We start from the raw sequence: 22,717 nt of genomic DNA, 5'->3' as shown, positions 1-22,717 counted from the left end.
GTTGATGGAGTTATGCATCATGAATGGTCGGTTCTTTGCAGGAGTACCTCGTCCGGTTTATAGACGATAAAATTCTAGGGACATATAGAACGAATGAAAATTATAATAACATCATTAAATATTGATTTGATCTTGTAAATGATGATTGATGCAGTTCTCGTGTTTCCGTATGTGAGAGTAACTTGATTGAATGATTTAGCCATATATGCATTCAAGATTCATTTCTGACATCACATCCACTACACACAAGATGAGTTAGTATATCCTTTAACGGTGCAAGGGTGAAATTTTCAAAAGGATTACGATAAAGTGAAGTGACGTACTCCAGAATACTTCTTGTCCAATATCAGCCCTTGCCCAAGTCTCTTCTATCAGTATTAATGCTTTCGTCATGGGCTTCGCAGGTAAAGAGAGTTTGAACTCTTGAAAACGAGTTATGATGAAACGGCGAGCTGCCGCAATATCCACTTCAAAATTAGTGATGCTATTGGAAATTGCTGCACCACCTATGGTGGAGCCATTTCTGTAACCAGGTCCCTCGAATTGGCTTGCTCCAAAAGGACTGTCGATAGAAAATGCGTTCATTGATGCTGTAGAGAATTTAAGCTCACTGGCAGCAACAATCATGACAATAGGTTGAAGACATCGAGTACCAGATGTTGACGGTATTTTCTCGAGAATAGATATTACATGGAGCGCAAGCGATATCAAAAATTCCTCAACAGAATGCGAAACTGGTAAGGATAATATCTCTTGAGAGTCAGGCTGTCGATTTAAATAGATTGAAGGAAATACGCGATATATCTCCAGGAGAGCAGCACATCGATATGCTTCCGCTAGCAAGATGTACTGCCTAACGGGTGTATTCTCGTCACCAGCATCAATAAGTTCGGTCTCTGTTGGTAAATTTACTGCCAGTAAATTTACTTCCAACTGCCGTGCTCTGTTTGTCCACTCGATGCTAGCGAAGACAGTTGATTGAAGAGGTATAGAATTGAAATCAAAGAATGGATCACTGAGAGCAATATTCGGAATTGGACTGAATGTTGACTTTCGATAAGATCGAATCAACCTTCCGACCTGGGCGAATAACCGCTGAATTTTCGGCGCTACTCCAGTCCAGGGGTGAGGAAATATTTGGTGGTCTGTGTTCGGGACGGTGGCACTTGCTACCAGCGTACTGTCCTCCTCTAGCATGGCGATATCTTCTTCATCTTCAACAAATCCAGCCAACATATCCCAGTACAAGATACACTGCTGGAAAAACTCATTTTGCCGGCGCACTTTGTTATCTAAATTCGCACCTTGTTGTAATAGGCGTTGCTTGTACAGTCTCTTAGCCGTCTTCAGATGTGCTAAGCCTAAATCTCGAGGATTGTGCCATGCTGTAGTTTGACCGACCAAAAGCACAGTCAAGAGAGTCTTGTCAATATTATCATGCGATTCCACTCCAGCACGGTTCGATTGATATAAGCACTTAAATGTCTCTCGTTGCATTTGTGCCCCGACAACGGACATGCGTGGGAAGTCATGTGAAAGATAAGCAGCGGCCATGCTCTGAATAGCGTAGTATATCGGTGCTGAGTCGTCCCAAAGCTGGCCAACAGTAGACCGAAACGGATTGAAAATGCCATCAAATGAGGAGAATATTACACAAATATACCCAAAATAGTATTCCACAAGCATGGTTGGAAGATGAACGAGAAACTCAGGTACAGTCGAGTTATTTAGTTGATACCGAATGGCGGAAAGACTGTCAGTGAAATTAGGATTGGAAAATCTCCGAACCGTAGTCTCAGGGCTCTGTACAGATCCATTTTGGCTTCCTTCGCAGGATTCGACACGTGCAATAAGTTCTGAATCGTCTTCTTTTGTCTTTGATTCCGTCACTTCTCTGCCGGGCATCTGATCCACGGAAGATTTCAACCCGACCTCCAACTGTCTCTTTAGAGCTTTTGCTGAAGATGGTAGTGGTCTATCATTAATCTCAACAAGAATCTTCTCATGCTTTGTCGACCAAACTAGTCGTTGTGAAGCATAGCAACACTCTGCTTTTCTCTTGACGCATTGAAGGCAATGCGGCTTCTTCTCATCACATTTCAACTACCTTCATGTCATTACTCAAGTCATTATGTTCCTGACAAGCGAGTCTTACACGTTTGGTCTTGCATCTTTGACAACCCTGACGCGATTTCGGGGCTCGACGCGCATTGGTCACATTTTCCTGACCTACAATTGAAGAAGATGAAGTGCCTGAAACTTCTGAAGTGGAAGAAATATCCATCGTGGTACGGAATAATCTTGCGAAGGTAGAGTTGAAACTCGATTGGCATTAATCAACACTCTGCCCAAGTATTGTCAATGGCAAGATGGATTCGATTATCGAACATGAATCAGAGTGGGGAAAACCTGCCATGGCTCACGTGATTATACAAACTCGGCCTAGTGCTACTGGATCATGATCAATCGGTTTGAGTTTGACAACTCCAAGGATGTCATTGAACTCAACTTCATCATTCCCAATATCGTAATACTTGCGCACCTTGCTACATGAATCACCAACACACATCAAATTATGATTCGAATTTCGTCTTCTTACTTCCAGATATCTTGGCGTTCCTCGATGTTCTTTCCATCAACACGGTAGACATCGCACTCAAGTGAAGTCTTCTTCTCAATGCAACATATGGCACTTTCTTTGTAACAAAAAAAAAGCAGGAGGCAAGGAATTTTAAGGATTGGGCGCAGCTTTCACGTGATTTCCAAGCGCTCTGATATATCTAGGACTACATTCGAGTAGAACTTCGCAGCAAGAAGGCTGACTCGAGGCTGGCTTCATTGGCGATGTGTGTTCTGTTGTTATTTCATCCAAACTCACAACCCGTGCGAGATGGATTGACATTTCATATCCCAATCACTTCAAGAGTGTTTCTGTAAAGGCATAGTTGTCACGTTTCAGGGACTTTCAAATGAAGTTGTGGGTACATGTGATATTTAGTTCAAACTATTTCACAGCCACGGTCATCACCTAGCCCAGAAGTGTCTGGTGTTTGGGCGTTAAAGACGAATCATTTCTACTTCAAGGTCGGTTATTGTCAACTCCTCCATCGTTCTAGAGGTTCTATTGATTTTCCAATGTTCTGCCAAGGTCCGGGCGTTGGCCTGCATCTGGATTAAGAGCTCAAATTGCCAAAAGCGAAACATCTCACGATTTGAAACAAGTCTTCAGACATATAAGGGTTAACTTTATCATTGGATGACAATGCTGAGGGGCCATGTTTCTGTCACATGTGAGCTTGAGATCTTGTGTGGTTGGCTTATGGTTATCACCTTACTGCTACTCGTCTGTCATTTTCAGCCCATAACCCTGGATGATTATGCGGCAAATCATAAAAATATTCTTCGATGAACTGCCATACTCCTTCTATTGACGGATAGGGCGAAACCACTGATGTAGTTGTATTAAAAGGGATTAGACTCTTGGCGGTCACATCATATCAGCTCGCAATACCATTTTCAAACTTATCTATCAACTAACTGCCATTACCTCGCATCATATTTACACCACGAGGGGAAACTATTGCGACTGGTAAAATTTCGACAGCTTTTTAAGTCCAGGTTCAAATCTTTTGCCGATCTCGTCATGGTCAACACGGGTAAACCATCGAAAGGATGCTACTTATGTAGAGCGAGGCGGATCAAGGTATGTTTTCTCTCTTCGAAATATCAGCATCAAAGTATGGAGCATTAGTTTCTAATCATTATTCTAGTGTGATGAGGGTAAACCTTCATGCCTGAGATGTCAAAAGTCAAAACGAGAATGTCCTGGTATGGTGTTATTCCAGTACATCTAATCTATCTGTCATCAATAATAACAATAACAGGCTATCGCGATGAGTTCGAGCTCAAACTTAGAGATCAAACTAAAGCCACCAAACGAAAGTCTTCAGCTTGTTTCGAGACTGAGATTCCAACTTTCACAGTAGACCCGTATAGCTATCAATTTGGCCAAAGTGGAAATGACCGACCAACGAAAAGAAGAATGAATACTTCGGAGAATGGGACTATTTACAGAACTATCGATTCTATCAAGACTGCAACCACAAACTCATTCTATATATCTTCGTACAATGCTTGTGGTTCACCTGAGCCAAGCATGCCGATATCACCAGTCTCAGACATCGAGAATGAGCTCCTCAGGTCACCCAAAACTGTTATCCCTCGTCAATTCTCGCCGCCAATCGATCAACAAGCTACCTGCTTCTTCTTTTCCAATTTTGTTCTTCTTCCGCGAGGACGCACGGCCAAAGGAAATCTGGATTTCCTCATACCACTCGTATATGACAGCTCAAGAGAAACGTCACTTGTGCTTGCTTTAAATGCTGTAGCACTCGTGGCTTTCGCGAATCAACCAAATGCTAGGAAGCTTCTACCTCTAGCTGATAGGCAATATGTGACGGCTTTAAATCAAATCAACAACGATCTTCAAGATGTACATAAAGCAAAGGAAGATGCAACCTTGGCAGCAGTGTTTTTATTGTCCTTCTATGAGGTAGATGAATCTAGGTCTTGGTATTCATTCATGCATAATGCTTACTCTCAGACTAGCAAATAAGCTCTCATCCTATGTCCCTAATTGGATGGGAGTCTCATATCAATGGAGCTGTAGCACTAGTGAAAGCTCGAGGTAAAGGCCAGCTCGACACAAAGATCGGGCGCTCTTTATTTGACGCCGTTAGAACGCATATGGTAATTCTTTAACGTTACCAATGCATGAGATGAAGCTAATTATTTGTAGACTGTCGAGTGTATCAGCCGTTCGAAGGATGTTAAAGAAGGCATCGACTGGTGGACATCTTTTGCATCAGAGGATAAAGTTCAACGTGTCGTATCAGAGCTCAACCTCAAGGTTGCAGACTTACGCGCAGAAACGCACAGGATCTGTACTCTTGAAGGACATACCACAGAAAGTATCGAGAAGGTACTCAACCACATGAAGAAAGCAGAACGGATCGAAAAAGAATACGTCGACTGGTATGCCAATCTTCCTGAAGAATGGACACCCAAAGTGGTGGCTTGGGTTGATGATACAGCGGAGAAAGACCTTGAATTCACACCTTGTTATCCAGGAAGAGTTGATGTATACGGCGAGCTGTGGATGGCTACTACACATAATATTGTACGCGCCTCGAGATTGTTCATCCTAACCACTATTTTGCGATGTACCGCATGGATCACTGCCGACCTCGATTACAAGATTACACCGGAATACGTCAAGATTTCAAGACAAGCAAGTGTATTAATTGAGGATATCGTGTCTAGCATTCCATTTTTCTTCGGCTGGAAAGCACCAGATAGCGAATTTCCAATATCCGAGAACTCATATTTCCCTTGTGGAAACGATAGCAAAATAAGTGGGAAGGGCGTAACGGGCGTATGGGCTATATGGCCAGTATTTGCAGCGGCGGCATCTGATTTCGCGACTAATTCTCAACGCTTATGGCTAAGAGGAAGGCTGAAATATATTGCGGAACATTTGGGAATCCGTCAAGCAGAGATGTTACTCCAGGTATGTCGCCCTCTTTCCTTTCCAATTAATATTTTAACAATTTTCGGTAGTTGCCAACTCGCTATCCCTCAACTTTTATATATAGAGATAGGATCAAGATTGAAGATCTGAAGAGGGCCAAGATGGCCAGCATGGTTGGAGGAAAGTATTCATCGATGTGCGGAACTCCTGCGACGAGTACATAATCTTGTGTTCCCACTGTACAGTAATTGTACACTAAAATTTCTTTCTCTGTCATTTATTATACCGTTTATAATAACTTTACAATATAATTTTCTTTGCTTGAGATGAAATCAAAAATGTCCCATTGACATATCAATTTGTTGCACCAATTGAATCGGCTAATAGTTCCCGCGCAAAACAAAGCGGATAATAAGACGAGCGATAGATTACCCGACCCGATCAGCTATCCGACAGACACACGTCCATTTGTGGTACCTCCTTGTCTAAAAGGCGTAGAAGTTGTAGGCAACTATAGTTACTGGCTCCATCGTATATTTCCCCTTCCATTCCTTCAAAATACTAGGATGGGACACAGAGGGTGGAGTCATGGAATCCTGTGCCGTACGGGGTAGAGGATTCTACCCCAACGGACGTCCGATGTGTTTACATTGTTTTACATTGAACAGCAAGTTCGTATATTGGGAATGGAAGTAAGCATGAGAGTAGCACTCTATCTAGTTTTCGGGAATGACTCTTAAGAAGTAATTGCGTGGACGTGTATTTCGGTCAGACAACTGTCATTGCATACTGGGCAGAGGGTCGTTTAGTAGATGAAGTGGCATTATCACGTGTTTATAGATTTCAATCATTAGATACATGAGAGAACAAGTCTCATTTACTTGTCATCTCAGCACAGTCAAGCGGATCGAGACTACGAGTCCATCGCGGTTGATGTATAATGAAGATATCTTCTCAAATCACGTGCGGCTATCTCCCCGACATGTGGGCCGCATCTCTATCCGCATGAAGCTATAGACGGGTATGGAAAGAACTCCCGTTCGGCACAAAACTAACAACCTATCTCGAATAAAAAGAAAAAATTCCCAAAAATCACCTACATTAAGTCAATTTCTCTATCTTCATCATGCCCTTCATACCCCTGAACCGGAAATCAATCTTCTACACCCTCACCCCTCAAACGGAAACCCTCCAGAACCCAGTAACCACACTCTTCATCCACGGACTGGGTTCCTCGTCTACATTCTACCATACTTTTATTTCCTCCCTCTCTAGCGTCTCGACATGTATTACTTTCGACACCCCCGGATCCGGTTTATCTTCTCTGGCTGATTCAAATTCGCCACAAACTGTTGCGTCGATTGTCGATGATGCAATTGCACTTCTGGATGCACTTTCCGAAACTGCAGGTAAGGGGAAAGTCTGGGTGGTGGGCCACTCGATGGGTGGGATTATTGCGTGTGAACTCGCTATTAGACATGCGCAAAGAGTTGAGGGATTGGTTTTAATAGGACCGGTGGTGCCGAGTCCGGCTTTGACGGAGGTTTTTGGGAAGAGGATGGAAATGGTTAGGAAAGGTATGAGAGTTTTTTTTTTTTTTGAAATTGGGGTTGTATCAGATTACTAAATATAATAGATGGGCTTGAAACGCTAGCCAATTCGATACCAGAAGCTGCAACAGGTACTCAAGCTACATCTACGCAGAAAGCTTTTATTAGGGGTTTGATTCTTGGGACTAGTACGCAAGGCTACATATCATCGTGTGGAGTTATTGCTTCGGCCAGTAGACCGGATTATGCTAGGATTAAGGTACCGATGATCATTCTAGCGGGAAGTGATGATAAGACGGCGTCTTATGAGGGGTGTAAAATGATTCATGATGAGGCGGGTGTGAGTGCGGTGAAGAAGTGTGTTAAGGTTCTTCCGGGGGTGGGCCATTGGCATGCTATTGAGGCGCCGGAAGCTGTGGCGAAGGAGTTTGTGGAATTTGTTAATAGTATCAATAAATAAGTGTGGTTAGATGAGACAGGGAAACAAGAATGGCGTTCCTAGCACGTCTTGTTCAATTCGGTTTTATATCTTGAGATTTCGTCTTTGTACTGTGTCATTGCGTGAATAGTATGGTCAGACTAGTTACAAAGCCAGGATTAGTGGATCTTTCTTTCATTCTCTTCCTTTCATTTGTCATTTTGCTGGCTTGATGCTGCGGTAGATCAGAACATGAGACTCACCGTGATGGAGAAGGACGGCAAGTTGCCAAATACATAGCCACAAAACTAGAAATCAAACATCTTCTATAGTTTCACATATCCATGATGGTCAAATCGACCGATTTCTCTCACAGTTCTGAAAGTGTCTGATGGTGAAGCAGTGCACTGCCTGTGCTCGGCAAACCCACTCGATGATCTCCTCGAAACGGCATAGATATCAAACTTGATGTACATGTGCTCTCGTCAAGTTCCATCTCAGTCTCGACCTCGAGGATCCTCCAAGTTCATGTTTCACTTGATAGATCTCAAATGATGTCTAAGAGTCATCGTCGGTATCCGAGTAGATAGGTGGCGACAGTCATGAGCTTGGTTCATCGGTGAGGACTAATGTCTGAGAGTTATCGTTGAGGTCAGGATAGAGAGTTGGTGGCAGTGATGGGATTGGTTGATTGGTTGATCGCTTCTTTGTTTCAAGTGTTGCGAGGAAAGGATCGGAACTGGGAAGACTTGGAAGGGAGAGTCCTGCAAGTGGACATCGTACTGTAGTAGCTAGGGGGGAAAGGACGTCACTTTGTAATCTGGAACTGGTATCGAAGAGAGGAGATCTTTCGTGCTTCTGGGTAGCTGTTTTTGTCGCTTTGAAGAGCATCTGCTTGTAGAGCTTTGAGATTTACCTTACTGAGCTTTTTTGATTCAAGTGAACTTTGTTGATTTTCTGATCTTATCATTTGTGAAGATCTTGCTGAGCACAGTATTCTCATAGCAGTGCACACATTTTCAAGATAAAGTCATATTCTGTCAGAGGCAAAGTTCTGAATTCTAACCATAAGCTTGTAAATTAAAATAAAAGTAAAATTACAATAGAAATCGGTCCCGCCGTTACTTCAAGAATATTTAAACCACATCTACCATGCGCATCCTATACACATCCCACTCAACCAGTCCTCACATAAACTCTTCAACATTATTTCCCCTACCACCTGATTTTTCCGCCCACGAAATAGCACGCGGTGGTCTCATAGGCATTCCATCTTCAGATCCCCCAACCCTAAAAGCATACAACACAACATCCTCACTTGGACTCTGCACCTGCGTTCCGAAAATCTCTCCCCGAGTACTCATACTCAAATCCGCAATTGCAGCCGAAACCTTCTCGGCCGAAGAAACAGGAACATTGGTATCCAATCCAATCACCACATTCCCATACAATTTCTCATAAAGACTTGAGGGCGCGCGTGGTTCTCTTCCATCTCCCAATCCATCCACAAGTTTCTCTTCATCATCCTCAGATTTCACTGTATATGCTCCTGCGCTTCCTGCAGCAATAGGACTACCCTTTCCATTCGGAACCCAGAATCTCAAATCCACGCGTAGAAATAAATATCCATATACAACTATAATCTCAAGCATAAATCCAGTGGTATAGAAAACAGGTTTGCTGAATAGATGACTAGGTGCACTAAGTGGTTTCTCAATCACAGCTCCGAGAAGACGTGTAATTGCACCAGTGACTAGAAGTGCTGTAGCTAACATCAGAATTATGGGCTTCATTCTGAATCTCCCGGCGCCGAATTTCTCAACAGGAGTAGAAGATGGAATTGCGGTAGCAAGAGTAACGAAGATGGCTGGGAAGAGCGAAAGAAAAAGTGTCCAGCATGAACCGAATAACAGGAGATTCTTCGTTGTTTCAAGAGAGCGAGGATTGAGCGTGAAAAAACTGATAGTGAGAGAGATGATGTTCCAGAATATGATAAAGGGGACTGATATCAAAATGGCGAGGAAAGCTTTCGAGACGATGGGATTCCAGCCGATATTTGGATGGGTAGCGCGGAGGATTCGCTGGGTGAAAATTACGTTTACGGCGAAGAGGACGACAACTCTGGTTGTTCATTAGTACTGAAACTCCATAATATCGATTTGGAAATGATAAAATGACATACCCAGCATTTTCAAAAATCAAGGCCGCAACAACAATACTATTGTTCTCCGGACGAAACGCCCACACAATTCTCATGATGCAAGTTACCTACTCGCACGTCAGCATTGAATTCACTTGATGCCTTTTGAGCAATACTCGGATTTCGTAACTTACATTCCTGACCATACAAAAATCAAAAATCATATCTGAGATAACAAACTTATGACCCCTCTTTGAGTTAATTTCATGTCTAATGAAATGTGAAGCAGCTCCCACAATAAACAAAATCAGAAACACAACTGTAATCGGTACATCGACGTTTTTATTCGGGATTCCTCCGAGGACTGCTGCGACGGGCGAGAAAGGTCCGACTTTTGGTTGGGTAATTGATGGTATTGTAGGATCTAGTTGTGCGGCCTGCAGGGCCGGAGATGGTTTGTCTTCAGTGGGCGAGTTTAGCCCTGCTTGTTTGGCGGTTCCTGTAGTTCCTTTATCTGTGTTGGTGCTGGAGGTGGCGGGCTCGCTTGGTATGCTTGAGGGAGCCATTTGTGATTGTGCGGTGACGGTTTCGGTTGTGGTTATTTCTATCGTTGTCGTTGCTTGAGGCTCAACTGCTGCTGGAGCAGCAGACTGTGTTGTGGTAATCTCGACTGTTACTGTTCCTTGCGCTTGAGCTGCAGCTGGAGCTGCAGCTTGTGTAATTGCTGACATTATCTGCTCTGTAGAAACCGATATTGAAGATGTCGACTGTGTGAATGTTCCATTAGGGGATGTAGGGGAGACGGCTGGTATGGGCGACGCTATAGCACTCATGGTCATCGGCCGCGAGGAAGAAATTCTTGCCGTAGATTGAGCCATCATTGCCAGCGACGGCGCTGTTGTAGCTTGTTGTGATTGACTATTACCCATGTTGACTGTATATTAGATGCACCTGGCAATCACTCTAGAAATGAAAGAAAATAAGATTCGTATGATAATGTATTGTTTTGACAGATGTCAACGTTTTACATGAGCTTGGCTATCTGACTATATCAATGTAGATACTGTACCATTCCACTCGTCACCGCATCGGTGCTTCCCCTGATATTTCTCTCACAACTGGAGTCCGGATCACATTCAAAATGTTTCCCGAGTAAAAGAAACATCCGTGAAATGCTCGCATCCCCAGGTATCACAATGACAAGTAGTTCACGATCGACCTAGATTCGACGTACTTCAAGGATGACCTTAAAGTTTTCAAAAGGGACAGGTCGACGATTCCTCACTAGAAGAAGCCCTGGTCTCTGATACCCTTCGCAACTCCGCGTTTCAAAAAGAAAGACTAAGATGCATCGCAACCTCTTACAATGACAAGTTTGACATTTCACTGAATGAACATAAGCCGGGGTGTGATTTGCCATGATATGAGTTCCTGACTTGACATCTGTCAGTTCGTGAGAAAGACAGCCATGGTATCAGTTGATGGCAAATCCACTATCTATCAACTCTAAATTCGGGTTAATGGCACATTGAACATTCGTCTGGAACTCCATTTTATTTGAGCCCATGAAACAGTGGCCTTGCAACTGAATTCATGAATCTTTCCCTCCTCCATGATGTTCGGCCGAAGAATGGAACTTTGTGAGCCACAATACCGGTACATGTTGGTCTGCAGCTTTCCCTTGGTAGATTCTCTGCAGCTATAACAATACTGCGGAATTTGTTTTTCACAATTGAAAGAAACCACTTCAAGAAAATGGGATTATTCTTGCGGTTGAGAGATTAATCAGTTATGAATTCACATCACTACCTACTTCCGAGCAGTCCATGCCATCTAATTAAAATCGCACAAACAATCTTTGAGGTTTACAATTTGAATTAATATAAGCCTCAATCTTTTCCTAGAATGAAATTCAATCCTTCTAGAAAAAACTAATCGTATTGAATCGCCACTACAATCGTACGAAATACGACGCTCAAGCCACAGAAAGATAAATGCTTTCGCCGATTACTACTCGGCTATGTCCGAGAGTCGCCATTTCGTTTCAGTACTTCGTATCCAGTTTCCGTCACAACCGAAATGGGAATTGCGGCCTCAGACTACGCTTGGATGATTCCTAAAATGGAAAGAGAATTCTTCCACAATGTCCGCAAAAGGAATCGCATGCGGAGGAGAGAAACGGGAATATAAGTAAGGGTCTCGCTGAAAGATATACGCAAGATATTGACGAGAAGCTATGGCCTCTTGAACAGACGACAAAGCATAGGGTGTTCATATCTGCTGTCTTTCAATCAGGCTGTTGAGGCTGTGTAGAAATGTGCCGAAGGAAAATATGGAACAATCCCCTTACGAATATCGATCAAGTCCGTGCCAAAATTTACATTGGTTCCGATAATAAAGTTCGAATGCGAGCAATAATGACGGCGGCTGGTTTACTGAGAGAGCCTTCTCAGACATTTATGTAAGACTGGCATATTATCGTGGTGAACCTGCTCTCGGGCAAAATAGATGAATCATACATACATTTGCTAGTAGAGTATCTGATTCTAACGGTGCCTTTGGAGCTTTCCTTCCATAATGATTTTAAACTCACGTGCAGTTAGGTCTTATAATATGATGCCTGTCTCGAGTGTTGCCTGCATACAGGACAATTCTTGCGTCTTTATTGTCAAGATCCTCGAAGATGTACATAAATACTTATGCGTGCAAACCACTATTCCAGCCTCGCCTGCGTCACGATATGACACGTAAGTATGCAAATCAAATCTCGCTGCACCTAAGTTGAGATGACACATAAGCATGCAAATCACAATTCTAGCTTCACCTGTATCGAGTCGACACATTGAGAACTTCTATATGCCACTGCACTGGCGATAATATTCACCTACTTGGCTATGACGAACTATCACGTCTTAGAAAAAAGAAAATTCCACAGCTTTCTGTCTGCTTGCAACATCATATCAAACTCATCGTTATGATTTGAATACCAAAAGTGCAAGAGCGGCTTCTCAATGAATCTACAGCTTTTCGCATGATGCATTCTTCGGGACCTTTCTGTCCGTTCGTAAAGTCATAGTATGCTGATTAAGATGAGATGATTGTCGGAAGTGGCTTTTCTCTGAACTTGCAGCCTATTGTGGGATGAATGCTTCCGCAAACCTCTGCGATTTTGGAATATCAAAATAAATTCTTATTATGATGAGATGGCTTCCCCGTGGGCTCTGACTTTGCGCCGTGTTTGACAGCGTGTGTCTGCAGCCATCATAAATGCATGAATGTATTGATGGTTCACGCCAATATCTTGGATTCTCAATCTTAGTCCATGAGAACTCGATTTTTGGTAAATCAGTGAAGATAGAATCGTACATGCATACATGTGCACAGTAGAAAATCGATCTTATTCAGCACTCAAAAGGTGGTGAAGAAGGTTCACAGAAAAGCAAATTGTGCATTAGTTTGTGTGTGAGATTCATGAGCTCACCTCGATCATCTTGGTCCTTACTCAGATCAACGGGAAAGTCTTATGAGGATGGCTGGATTGTCGGTTGTTGATTATTAGCCTAGTATCCGACTAGTGCGGCTGTCAGAGCAGTCTCGCATAGTTCGGATACCGTCGTATGCATAGCGTGAATCTTACCCAAACCGCATCTAGCCTAAAAAAAAAATCCTATTGCCGGCAGAACCGTGGTTTCCGAGCTACCTCTTGTGAACAATCGAGTCATCATTGGTTGTAAACTTTGACTCAAAGTTCCGCTATGAGTTACACTTTTAACCAACAAATAGAAGGCTACGCGGGAGAGTGGCAGATTAGGCAGCATAAGAATGTAATTTTCGTAAATCAGCCCGTCATCAATCCATCGGGTCGAGAATGCTCTCAAATGGCATGTATGGAACCGATCGACCAGACCGATCAACCGTAAGTCACTTATCCTAGGTCCGAAATTGACGTGTTGCTCACCGGCAATCTGAGTCCCGCCGTCTCCGGAAATATTTCACCATGAAATCTTTGACACGCGCGTGGAATTCTACTCGCATGCTAACAAAAATTGTCGAAGTCTGATCTTTGCGGTAGGACTCCGCATTTAGCGTAACTAGCTAATCGATAAAGTGACGATGGAACCCTAGACTGGTCACTAGGTTTCGCTTCCTCTCTTTTTGGCCTTACTCCTTGTACATTCGCATCCTAATCATGGTTGCCAAGCTTGGAGACCTGTATATTTCAATCCATATCTTAAACTCTTCGGACCAGCCCTAAGGCTGACTCGAGAAAGGATTTTCGGTCGAAGTTTTAACTAGTTGAAGGCAAGTAAAAACTCACAACGAATCTGTAGACTGTAGGACGTTGCATGTGGCTTTGAAACGATCAATTCAATCACCTACAAGTTTTGCCACCTGGGCACCTAAAGAGTGCCGTGATACTTTTTTTGTAGTGTCCTCATAAACTCACTGGTCCCAATACAGGGCAAATTCCAGCCCCTAAATTGAAATAAATTAGCATCGGAGAAATAGTCCACAGACATTCGATGTGGCGAAGCGAATTGATTAATTCATTCGTCAAGTAGTATCTTGTAAATTGAAAAAAAATATTGTCGGTCGTTGAATTTTTTCTTGTTTCGTATTGCGAGGAGGGTCAAAACATGCCGTTTTTGGGGGTGGGGGTTTCACAAATATGTCTGTTTCAAAAATTGATGAGAAATATTTGACACAACTCGCAGAATTTAGCATCATGCAGCCTCACCATAACAGCTGCAGCAATTTGTGGAATTGAGAGCTTGCCTTATCGCCGAGAAGCTGTACTGAACAAAATCCCCGTAACATCACATGCTAGTAGTATCCATTCTTCGAAAACTGTTCAGTTCTTGATACAAGACTAACTGTCAAACACACAACGTATTTATCTAAGGTCCTTTTTAAAATGAAAGGGACGCTTTACCTGAGCAATGTCCAAACATCCACCACTCGATAGACGATGACTAACTCGGGACCGATGACAATTCTCTTGCTTAGAATACATAGTTGCGGTGATGACCTAATTACTCGGTGCTCTCATATTCAAGCGGTCTACTTGAAAAAGTAAATTCAAGAGGCTTAACAAAACCCATTGGTTCCACGCATCTGGGAACTAAAGATTTATCGTGAAAGATATACTGTTTCTGTTTGCGAACCAATGAGCGTGTGCAATGCAAATCCATTAAAAGAAAATTCAAAGCTTATCTTCCTTAACCCTTGTTGATCTGCGTTGCCCGCCGGGATGTTAGCGCAATAAACATGAGCAAACCTCGAAAGAAAAAAAGAAACTATGGTTAGGTACTCGAGTAGTGACAACTTAGTCTACTGAGCACTGCACTGTAATCGGTGGTACCAAAGCGTCAGAACTGTCCGCCTTTTCCAGAACGGGATCCGTGCAGGGGTAACTCTGCCAAATCATCTCTTGTGCTATGATCGACGTTTAGCGGAACAAGGGGATATCGATAGCTAGAAATCAATTCACGACTGCATCGAATTGATTTTCCCATTTGCATGCAAGATGTATGCCATTGTAAGTGTGGGTACTGTTGCGCAGTGTTTGATCAGTTAAGATACGTACCTAATCAATACCCACTTCTTTACAACGTTTAAGCCTCTTCAAGAATGAGCTAGCGAAGTCATGGTATTTAGCAAGGTTTGTCAGTGCAAACATCAGTCTCTCTACAATGCTTCTCGCAAGCAATCAAGGGCGTCGAAGTTCGACCACACTTTTCCGTGTTTCAAGTCATCTTTCGATAGTCTCATGTATCCTGACTTTTGCCCGGCACGTCAATTTAGGATCGAGATTCTGATCGCCAACAATAGTACCTCTTTTGATTACGAGGAGCTAGCGTCACTGAAGAGCTTGAGCGCCCAGAATCTTACTGATATTCCCAAAGAGTTGGCGGGGTTGGTGCACTATCGTGAACTTCTACCATGTGGATAAGGTAGGTGCAGTTGAAACAAGATGTAGGGTTAAAAATACATAGCTTCCGAAAAAAGTATCTATGACCATGTGAAGATCTCAACTTGTATATATGTATACTGTCAAGTACTCGTGAAATCAGACATCGCACTTTCGTTCTCCTGACTTTCCATCCAGCATTCGTTCTTCATTCCAACCTATTAATCTTTCGCAATACTTCAACGACTCCAAGCACTCCATAGTAATAGCGCGGGTCGCATAATTTTTTCAAGATGGATGTTGTATTATTCGGAGATCAAACTGCAGACTGCCAGTCATTCCTCAAGAAAGCACTTCGTCGCAAGAACTGTCCTATCCTAAGCACCTTTTTAGAACAGGCCCACGCCGCCCTACAAGATGAACTTTCATCACTTCCATCGACTGCCCGACAACATGTTGCTGTCTTCTCAAGCGTTTCCGAGTTTACTGAGCGATATTTCGAGGCCGACCACCCAGATTTGGCAGTCGAAAGCGCCATTACTTGCTTAGCTCAATTAACACATTTTATTGGGTATGTATAGAGTCTAGTAGAAGTAATTGACCAAGTATACTTGAGCTGACCTGTCTTTCCTAGATTCTTTGAGGAGAACCCGCTTGCATACCTAGAGCCCTCTAGTACCGAAGTACTTGCAGTGTGCACTGGGCTACTTGCCGCATCAGCAGTTGCATCATGCAAATCGCTCACATCTCTCATTCCCCTAGCTGTGCAAGCAGTGCGCATTGCGTTCAGGCTGGGATCAAGAGTTGCAGCGGTTGGAAACCAATTGGAAACCGCAAGTGATAGACAAAAGACTTGGTCAACAATCGTAATGGGCATAAGCCCAGAGGCAGCAGAGCATGCTTTGGCTGAGTTTAACGAGTCCAGAGGACTTGTACAATCAACAAGATTGTACATCAGTGCCATTGGTACCACCTCGATCACAATCAGTGGAACGCCTACCCTCCGAGCCCAGTTGTTTGAAAACTGTGAGGTATTCCAAACTCTTCAACGACGCGAAATCAGCATTCGAGGGCCATATCATGCTGCCCACCTTTATAATCCACAAGACATCGAGAGAATTTTGTCACCATCAATTGTGGAAAGCTTGAGCAGCTATTCATCAGTCTTACCACTTGTTGGAACCCCTGCACACAAGGAAAGTATACCAACAGTCGACCTGTTCAGAAACTCCATCATGGAAATTTTGGCAGAGCAGGTGAAATGGGACCGATTGGTGAAACTGGCTGTTGCAGACGTTCGAGAGTCTGAACAAACCGAAGTCAGAGTTCTTGCCATGGGCCCAACCGCTCTCGGAAATAGTCTCGTCTCGGGACTCAAGAATGCCGGTAGCTTCAAGCTCTCGATGGAAGACCACATTTCTTACTCCATGCAAAACACCATCCCAAGAGGATTGGTTGGTAGAATGTCTGAGTCCAAGATTGCAATCGTGGGAATGTCAGGTCGATTTCCAAATTCGGCTGACCATGAAGCATTCTGGGCACTCCTAGAGCAGGGCCTTGACGTCCATAGAGAAATCCCTGCCAATCGATTCGATGTCAAATTACACTGCGACCCCTCAGGAAAGGGAAAGAATAAAACTCATTCTCCATTTGGTTGTTTCATCGACGAGCCCGGAAAATTCGATCCTCGATTCTTCAACATGTCACCACGAGAGGCTATGCAAACTGATCCAATGCAGAGACTAGCCATCTCCACTGCCTATGAGGCAATGGAAATGTCTGGATTCGTCAGAGATAGAACTCCTTCCACCCAAGCACACAGAGTCGGTACCTTCTATGGTCAAACTTCTGATGATTGGCGTGAGATCAACGCTGCTCAAGATATTGACACATATTTTATCACTGGTGGTGTTCGAGCTTTCGGACCTGGTAGAATTAACTACCACTTCGGCTTCAGTGGTCCATCATACAGCGTGGATACTGCCTGCTCGAGTAGTATGGCAGCTATAAATCTTGCAGTCACTTCATTACGTGCTGGTGACTGCGATACTGTATTCGCTGGTGGTATGAATGTCATGACAAATCCAGACATATTCTCTGGTTTGTCGAAGGGTCAATTCTTGTCAAAGACTGGGTCTTGTAAGACCTATGATGACGGCGCTGATGGCTATTGCCGTGGTGATGGTGTTGTCACTCTTATTCTGAAGCGACTTGACGATGCAGTGGCTGATCAGGATCCAATTCTTGGAGTCATTGCTGGTATCGCAACAAATCATAGTGCTGAAGCCGTTTCCATCACTCACCCCCATGCAGGCGCGCAAAAGTTTTTGTTCCAGAAAGTCATGGACGAAGCTAGAGTAGACATTCGAGACGTCAAGTACGTAGAAATGCACGGAACAGGAACTCAAGCAGGAGATGGCGTAGAGATGGACAGTGTTTCTTCCATTTTTGCACCATCGAACAACCTTCGCCGTCGTCTTGATCAACCATTGTTTGTAGGTTCAGTCAAATCTAACGTTGGACACGGAGAAGCCGTTTCAGGTGCAACTGCTTTGGTAAAGATCATGATGATGCTCAAGAAAAGCATGATCCCACCACATTGCGGAATCAAGACCAGAATCAACCAAACTTTCCCCAAGGATTTGAAAGATAGAAATCTCAACATGGCTTTCAAATCAACACCGTTCCCTAGACCTACAAATGGGAAGCGATATGTCTTCATGAACAACTTCAGTGCCGCAGGCGGTAACACCGCCACTTTGCTCGAGGATGCACCAATTCGACAGCTTGATGGTTGTGACCCAAGAACATCGCAAGTTGTCATTGTGTCAGCAAAATCTCTAGCATCATTCAGAAACAATGTTCAAAATATTCTCCACTGGTCGAGAGATCAACCTAGCTCATGTCTGCCAAGTCTTGCATATACCACATCTGCTCGCCGTTACCACTACCAATATCGTATCGCAGTTGATGCCAAGGATTTGCAAAGTGTTCAAAATGCTTTAAGCGCTTACACTGAGGGTCCTCACGCTCCAGTATCGAATGTTAAGCCAAGAGTTGCTTTTGTTTTCACCGGCCAAGGATCACACTATCTTGGAATGGCTAAGGCTTTCTTCTGTGATATAGAACAATTCCGCAATGATGTCGAGGATTTTGATCAAATGGCACAAGCCCAGGGCTTCCCATCTTTCATTGGCCTCATTGATGGAAGCATCACTGACCTTAGCGTTGCTTCCCCAGTCATGACTCAATTGGCCATTCTTTGTGTAGAGATAGCTGTTGCAGCACTTTGGCAATCATGGGGAATCGAGCCATCCACCGTTGTTGGACACTCTCTCGGAGAGTATGCAGCTCTTCAAGTTGCTGGCGTGATCTCCACACATGATGCTATTGCTTTAGTCGGCAATCGTGCTCAGCTGTTGGTTTCAAAGTGTACTGCGGGTAGCCATGGCATGTTAGCAGTCCGAGCAGGCTTTGCTGCAGTCGAGCCTTACTTGTCAGATATCGAGTGTGAGAAGGCCTGCATCAACGGCCCTGAGGAAACAGTGTTCTCGGGTACTGTTGAGAACATGAACCGTCTTAAGGAGGTCCTGAGTGCACAAAGCTTCAAGAACACCATGCTCAATGTTCCTTACGCTTTCCACTCCGCTCAAGTCGAGCCAATTTTAGACTGTTTAATTCAATCTGCGAAGCCAGCTGTTTTCCATCAGCCAAGAATTCCAGTTATGTCGACACTTCTTGGAAACGTCGTAGAGGATTCAGGTGTCTTCGGTCCAGAGTATCTTGCTAGACATTGTAGAGAAAGTGTTGACTTCTTAGGAGGTGTCACTTCTGCCTTGAACGATGGAATCATTGACGAAAAGACCTTGTTTGTTGAAATTGGCCCACACCCAATCTGTTCCAACATGGTGAAAGCAATCATCGGAACAAGTGCCATCACTGTGCCATCATTGAGCAGAAATGCCGACGCATGGACAACGACAGCCACAAGTTTGGCAACTCTCTTCAACTCTGGTCTTGACTTCAATTGGAACGAGTATCATGCCAATTTCAAGAGCGCCCATGAGGTCCTCGATTTGCCTTCTTATTCTTACGACGAAAAGGTTTATTGGATCGACTATCGCGGAAACTGGTGTCTTACTAAAGGCGACACGCAAATGATTGCGCCTGCAGACGCTAAACCAACTTTCTCGACAACTACTGTGCAAAAGATCCTCTCCGAGGTTGTTGATGAGAACAACGTTAATGTTATTGCTGAGTCTGACCTAATGGAACCAAAGCTACGAGCCGCCATTTCTGGTCACTTGGTACATGGCCAACCACTCTTCCCATCATCCATCTATGGTGATATGGCTTTGACTATCTGCGATTATGCACTTAAGCTCGCTCAGCCAGATGCTAAATCTGTCGGTTTCAATGTTGGAAGTATGGAAACTCATAAGCCATTGGTTCTCGATAAAAACGCCAAAACTCATATCCTCCAAATTGAGACCAAGCTTGATCTTACTCATCGACGGGGAACTGTCAACTTCCGCACATTCGGAGCAGATGGAAAGCCAGTTGAACAAACCAAGTGTGAGGTGACTCTTGAGGATTCATCATCATGGTTGAAAGATTGGGACCGTCGCAAGTTCCTTGTCCAAGGGCGAATTGAGAATTTGATGAGCCACAAAGAAGTTCACAAGGTTCAAAGAGGAATGGCTTATAAATTGTTTGGCGCCCTTGTCGACTACGCTCAACAATATCGCGGAATGGACGAAGTATATCTGTGGAGTGAACAATGTGAGGCAACCGCCAAAGTACAATTCCAGACATCAGAAAATGATGGCAAGTTCTTCATGAGTCCATACTGGATCGACAGTGTTTGCCATATTTCCGGATTCATCATGAATGCCAACGATGCTGTTGACTCCACCAAGCATGTCTACATTTCGCACGGATGGGAGTCGATGAGATTCGCTAAGACCATGTCAGCCGACAAAGAGTACAGATCTTACATCAAGATGCAGAAGGTACCAGGTGGTGGTGAGATGGTTGCTGGTGATGTGTACGTCTTCGAAGGCGATGAAATCATCGCAGTTGTTGGTGGTATCAAATTCCAGCGCGTACCCCGCACCCTTCTTCAGACCCTCCTCGCACCAAAAGCTATTCCAGCTCGTGGTGGTGCCAAAGCAGCTCCAGCTCCAACCAAAGCCGTTGCATCCAAACCATCAAAGTCTGTCTCCAAGTCTAATCTCAAAATTGTCAGCAAACCAGTTTCAAGGGGTATCTTCTCCAAAGCATTGGCAATCATGGCTGAGGAAATCGGGTGCGATGTCGCTGAGTTGGCAGGCCCAATGAGATTCTCTGATATGGGAGTCGACTCACTTCTCGGTTTGAGCATTTCTGGCCGATTCCGTGAGGATCTTGAGATTGACTTCCAGAGCAGTGTCTTTGAGCATGAGCCCACTGTAGATCATCTCAAAGCTTACATGACTAGATTCGAAGACGATGATAGTGCTGAAAGCTCTGGCATGTCTACCCCGGAGATGGTTTCCAGCCACTCAAGCGAAGTTGGGGATGACGGTTTTGATCTACTTGAAAGTGACCCTGAACGCTCTCCCGTCGGCGACGATAGCGAGAATGCAATGATCATTCAAATCATAAGATCTACCATTGCAGAGGAGATGGGCGTTGAGATTGAGGAGATCACTGATAACACAGATCTGGCTACCATGGGTATGGATTCTCTTATGAGTTTGAGCATCTTGGGTGCGCTCAGAGAGAAGACTGGCCTGAATCTAAGTTCTGAGCTGTTGGTCGAGAACACCAGCGTCGAAAAGATTGAAACAACTTTGGGTCTAAGAGCAGTCAAGCAGCCAAAGGTTGTTGAGATTAAGAAGACAACAAAGATTACTAAGGTGACTTCCGCATCGGTACAACCAGCTGCTCCAACTCAAGTCGCCAAACCCATCAATGTGTCTCAATACCCTCCATCAAAGTCTATCCTTTTGCAAGGTAACCCAAAGACCGCAACTCGCACACTCTTCCTTCTTCCAGATGGTTCTGGTGTCGCTTCTTCGTATGCCCCACTTCCTCAAATTGACCAAGATCTAGCCGTCTTTGGTCTCAATTGCCCTTTCATGAAAGACCCCACAGATTTCAATATCGGTGTTCCAGCAGTCACACAGATTTACCTCGCCGAAATCCAACGACGTCAACCACATGGACCATATCTCCTTGGAGGTTGGTCTGCTGGAGGTGTACTTGCTTACGAATGCACCCGTCAATTGATTGCAAAGGGTGAGAAGGTCGAGAAACTTGTCTTGATCGATTCGCCGTTTCCTATTGGACTTGAAGCCCTCCCAGCTTCCTTCCATCAATATTGTGCCAAGGTTGGTCTTCTTGGCGATGGTGGACTTGAGTCATTGCCAAAATGGCTCCTTCCGCATTTCTTCTCCACCGTGCGCGAACTCACTGCCTACTCTGATCACTTGGGATCTCTACCATCCATCAACACTGTCAACATGCCACAAACGGTCGCTATCTGGGCTCGTGATGGCATCGTCCACAAGGAAGATGACCTTAAGCCAGAGTGGGATCCTAAGGTGAGGATGCCCAACTCTATGGACTGGTTGACTCACGATCGTAAAGATCTCGGAAACAATGGATGGGAGAAGTTGGTCGGAGAGGGAAACATCAAATGTATGAGCATAGATGGAAATCATTTCACGATGATGAGAGATCCAATCGTAAGTTTAATTCTCGGAAGTTCAATGTATGTGGGGTAATTTGCTGACTAATCATCACAGACAAACGATTTGGCCAAGCTCATGAAGCAAGCTCTGAAGATGTAAAATCAAATTTTATATCATGGCACAATTGCCTTTAGATTTCATGTTTTTCCTCATAATTAATAGTATTATTTTGGGTTCTGGGTATCGGCAGGACAGGAGTTTATTTTTACGTTTGCATATGATCAATAATCTTTCACGAGTCAATGCGTTTGCACGTCCACGGCGTTATATGGGGGATTCAAGCGATAGAAAACAAATCGCTCTTGTTCTTTTACAAAAAAATTTATAGTAGTAACATTAGATAGTATAGAATTTCATGTTTCATGACATATTCATGTTTATTTGTTCCCATTTTCATGGTGATGTTGAATACATTTCTCGCGCAATCGAAA

The 22,717-nt window shown here is 43.9% G+C and overlaps 5 protein-coding genes across 5 annotated transcripts; 3 read left to right on the top strand and 2 right to left on the bottom strand.

Annotated features, from left to right (window-relative positions):
• Positions 1 to 195: 195 nt before the first annotated feature.
• On the bottom strand, positions 196 to 2,284 carry EAF01_011342 (uncharacterized protein; the record flags this gene model as incomplete). Its single annotated transcript, XM_038919599.1, has 3 exons — positions 196 to 239; positions 324 to 2,103; positions 2,156 to 2,284. 3 exons carry the CDS (start codon positions 2,282 to 2,284, stop codon positions 196 to 198), a joined length of 1,953 nt encoding a protein of 650 aa, XP_038764809.1.
• Positions 2,285 to 3,643: 1,359 nt separating this feature from the next.
• Positions 3,644 to 5,754, top strand: EAF01_011341 (uncharacterized protein; the record flags this gene model as incomplete). The annotated part of the gene is made up of 6 exons (XM_038919598.1): positions 3,644 to 3,703; positions 3,771 to 3,828; positions 3,885 to 4,552; positions 4,609 to 4,749; positions 4,799 to 5,569; positions 5,620 to 5,754. The coding sequence occupies 6 exons, from the start codon at positions 3,644 to 3,646 to the stop codon at positions 5,752 to 5,754; spliced, it is 1,833 nt and encodes a 610-aa protein (XP_038764808.1).
• A 902-nt stretch (positions 5,755 to 6,656) lies between these two features.
• EAF01_011340 (uncharacterized protein) lies at positions 6,657 to 7,540 on the top strand (the record flags this gene model as incomplete). The annotated part of the gene is made up of 2 exons (XM_038919597.1): positions 6,657 to 7,107; positions 7,167 to 7,540. 2 exons carry the CDS (start codon positions 6,657 to 6,659, stop codon positions 7,538 to 7,540), a joined length of 825 nt encoding a protein of 274 aa, XP_038764807.1.
• Positions 7,541 to 8,685: 1,145 nt separating this feature from the next.
• Positions 8,686 to 10,567, bottom strand: EAF01_011339 (uncharacterized protein; the record flags this gene model as incomplete). The annotated part of the gene is made up of 3 exons (XM_038919596.1): positions 8,686 to 9,619; positions 9,681 to 9,766; positions 9,833 to 10,567. 3 exons carry the CDS (start codon positions 10,565 to 10,567, stop codon positions 8,686 to 8,688), a joined length of 1,755 nt encoding a protein of 584 aa, XP_038764806.1.
• A 5,275-nt stretch (positions 10,568 to 15,842) lies between these two features.
• Positions 15,843 to 22,385, top strand: EAF01_011338 (uncharacterized protein; the record flags this gene model as incomplete). The annotated part of the gene is made up of 3 exons (XM_038919595.1): positions 15,843 to 16,120; positions 16,184 to 22,280; positions 22,341 to 22,385. The coding sequence occupies 3 exons, from the start codon at positions 15,843 to 15,845 to the stop codon at positions 22,383 to 22,385; spliced, it is 6,420 nt and encodes a 2,139-aa protein (XP_038764805.1).
• Between the last annotated feature and the right edge of the window lie 332 nt (positions 22,386 to 22,717).

This window comes from Botrytis porri, assembly GCF_014898465.1.
Source record: "Botrytis porri strain MUCL 3234 chromosome Unknown BPOR_021, whole genome shotgun sequence".
NCBI lineage: Eukaryota > Fungi > Ascomycota > Leotiomycetes > Helotiales > Sclerotiniaceae > Botrytis > Botrytis porri.
The sequence above is the reverse complement of the archived record's forward strand: the minus strand, read 5'-3'. Positions and strand labels throughout refer to the sequence as shown.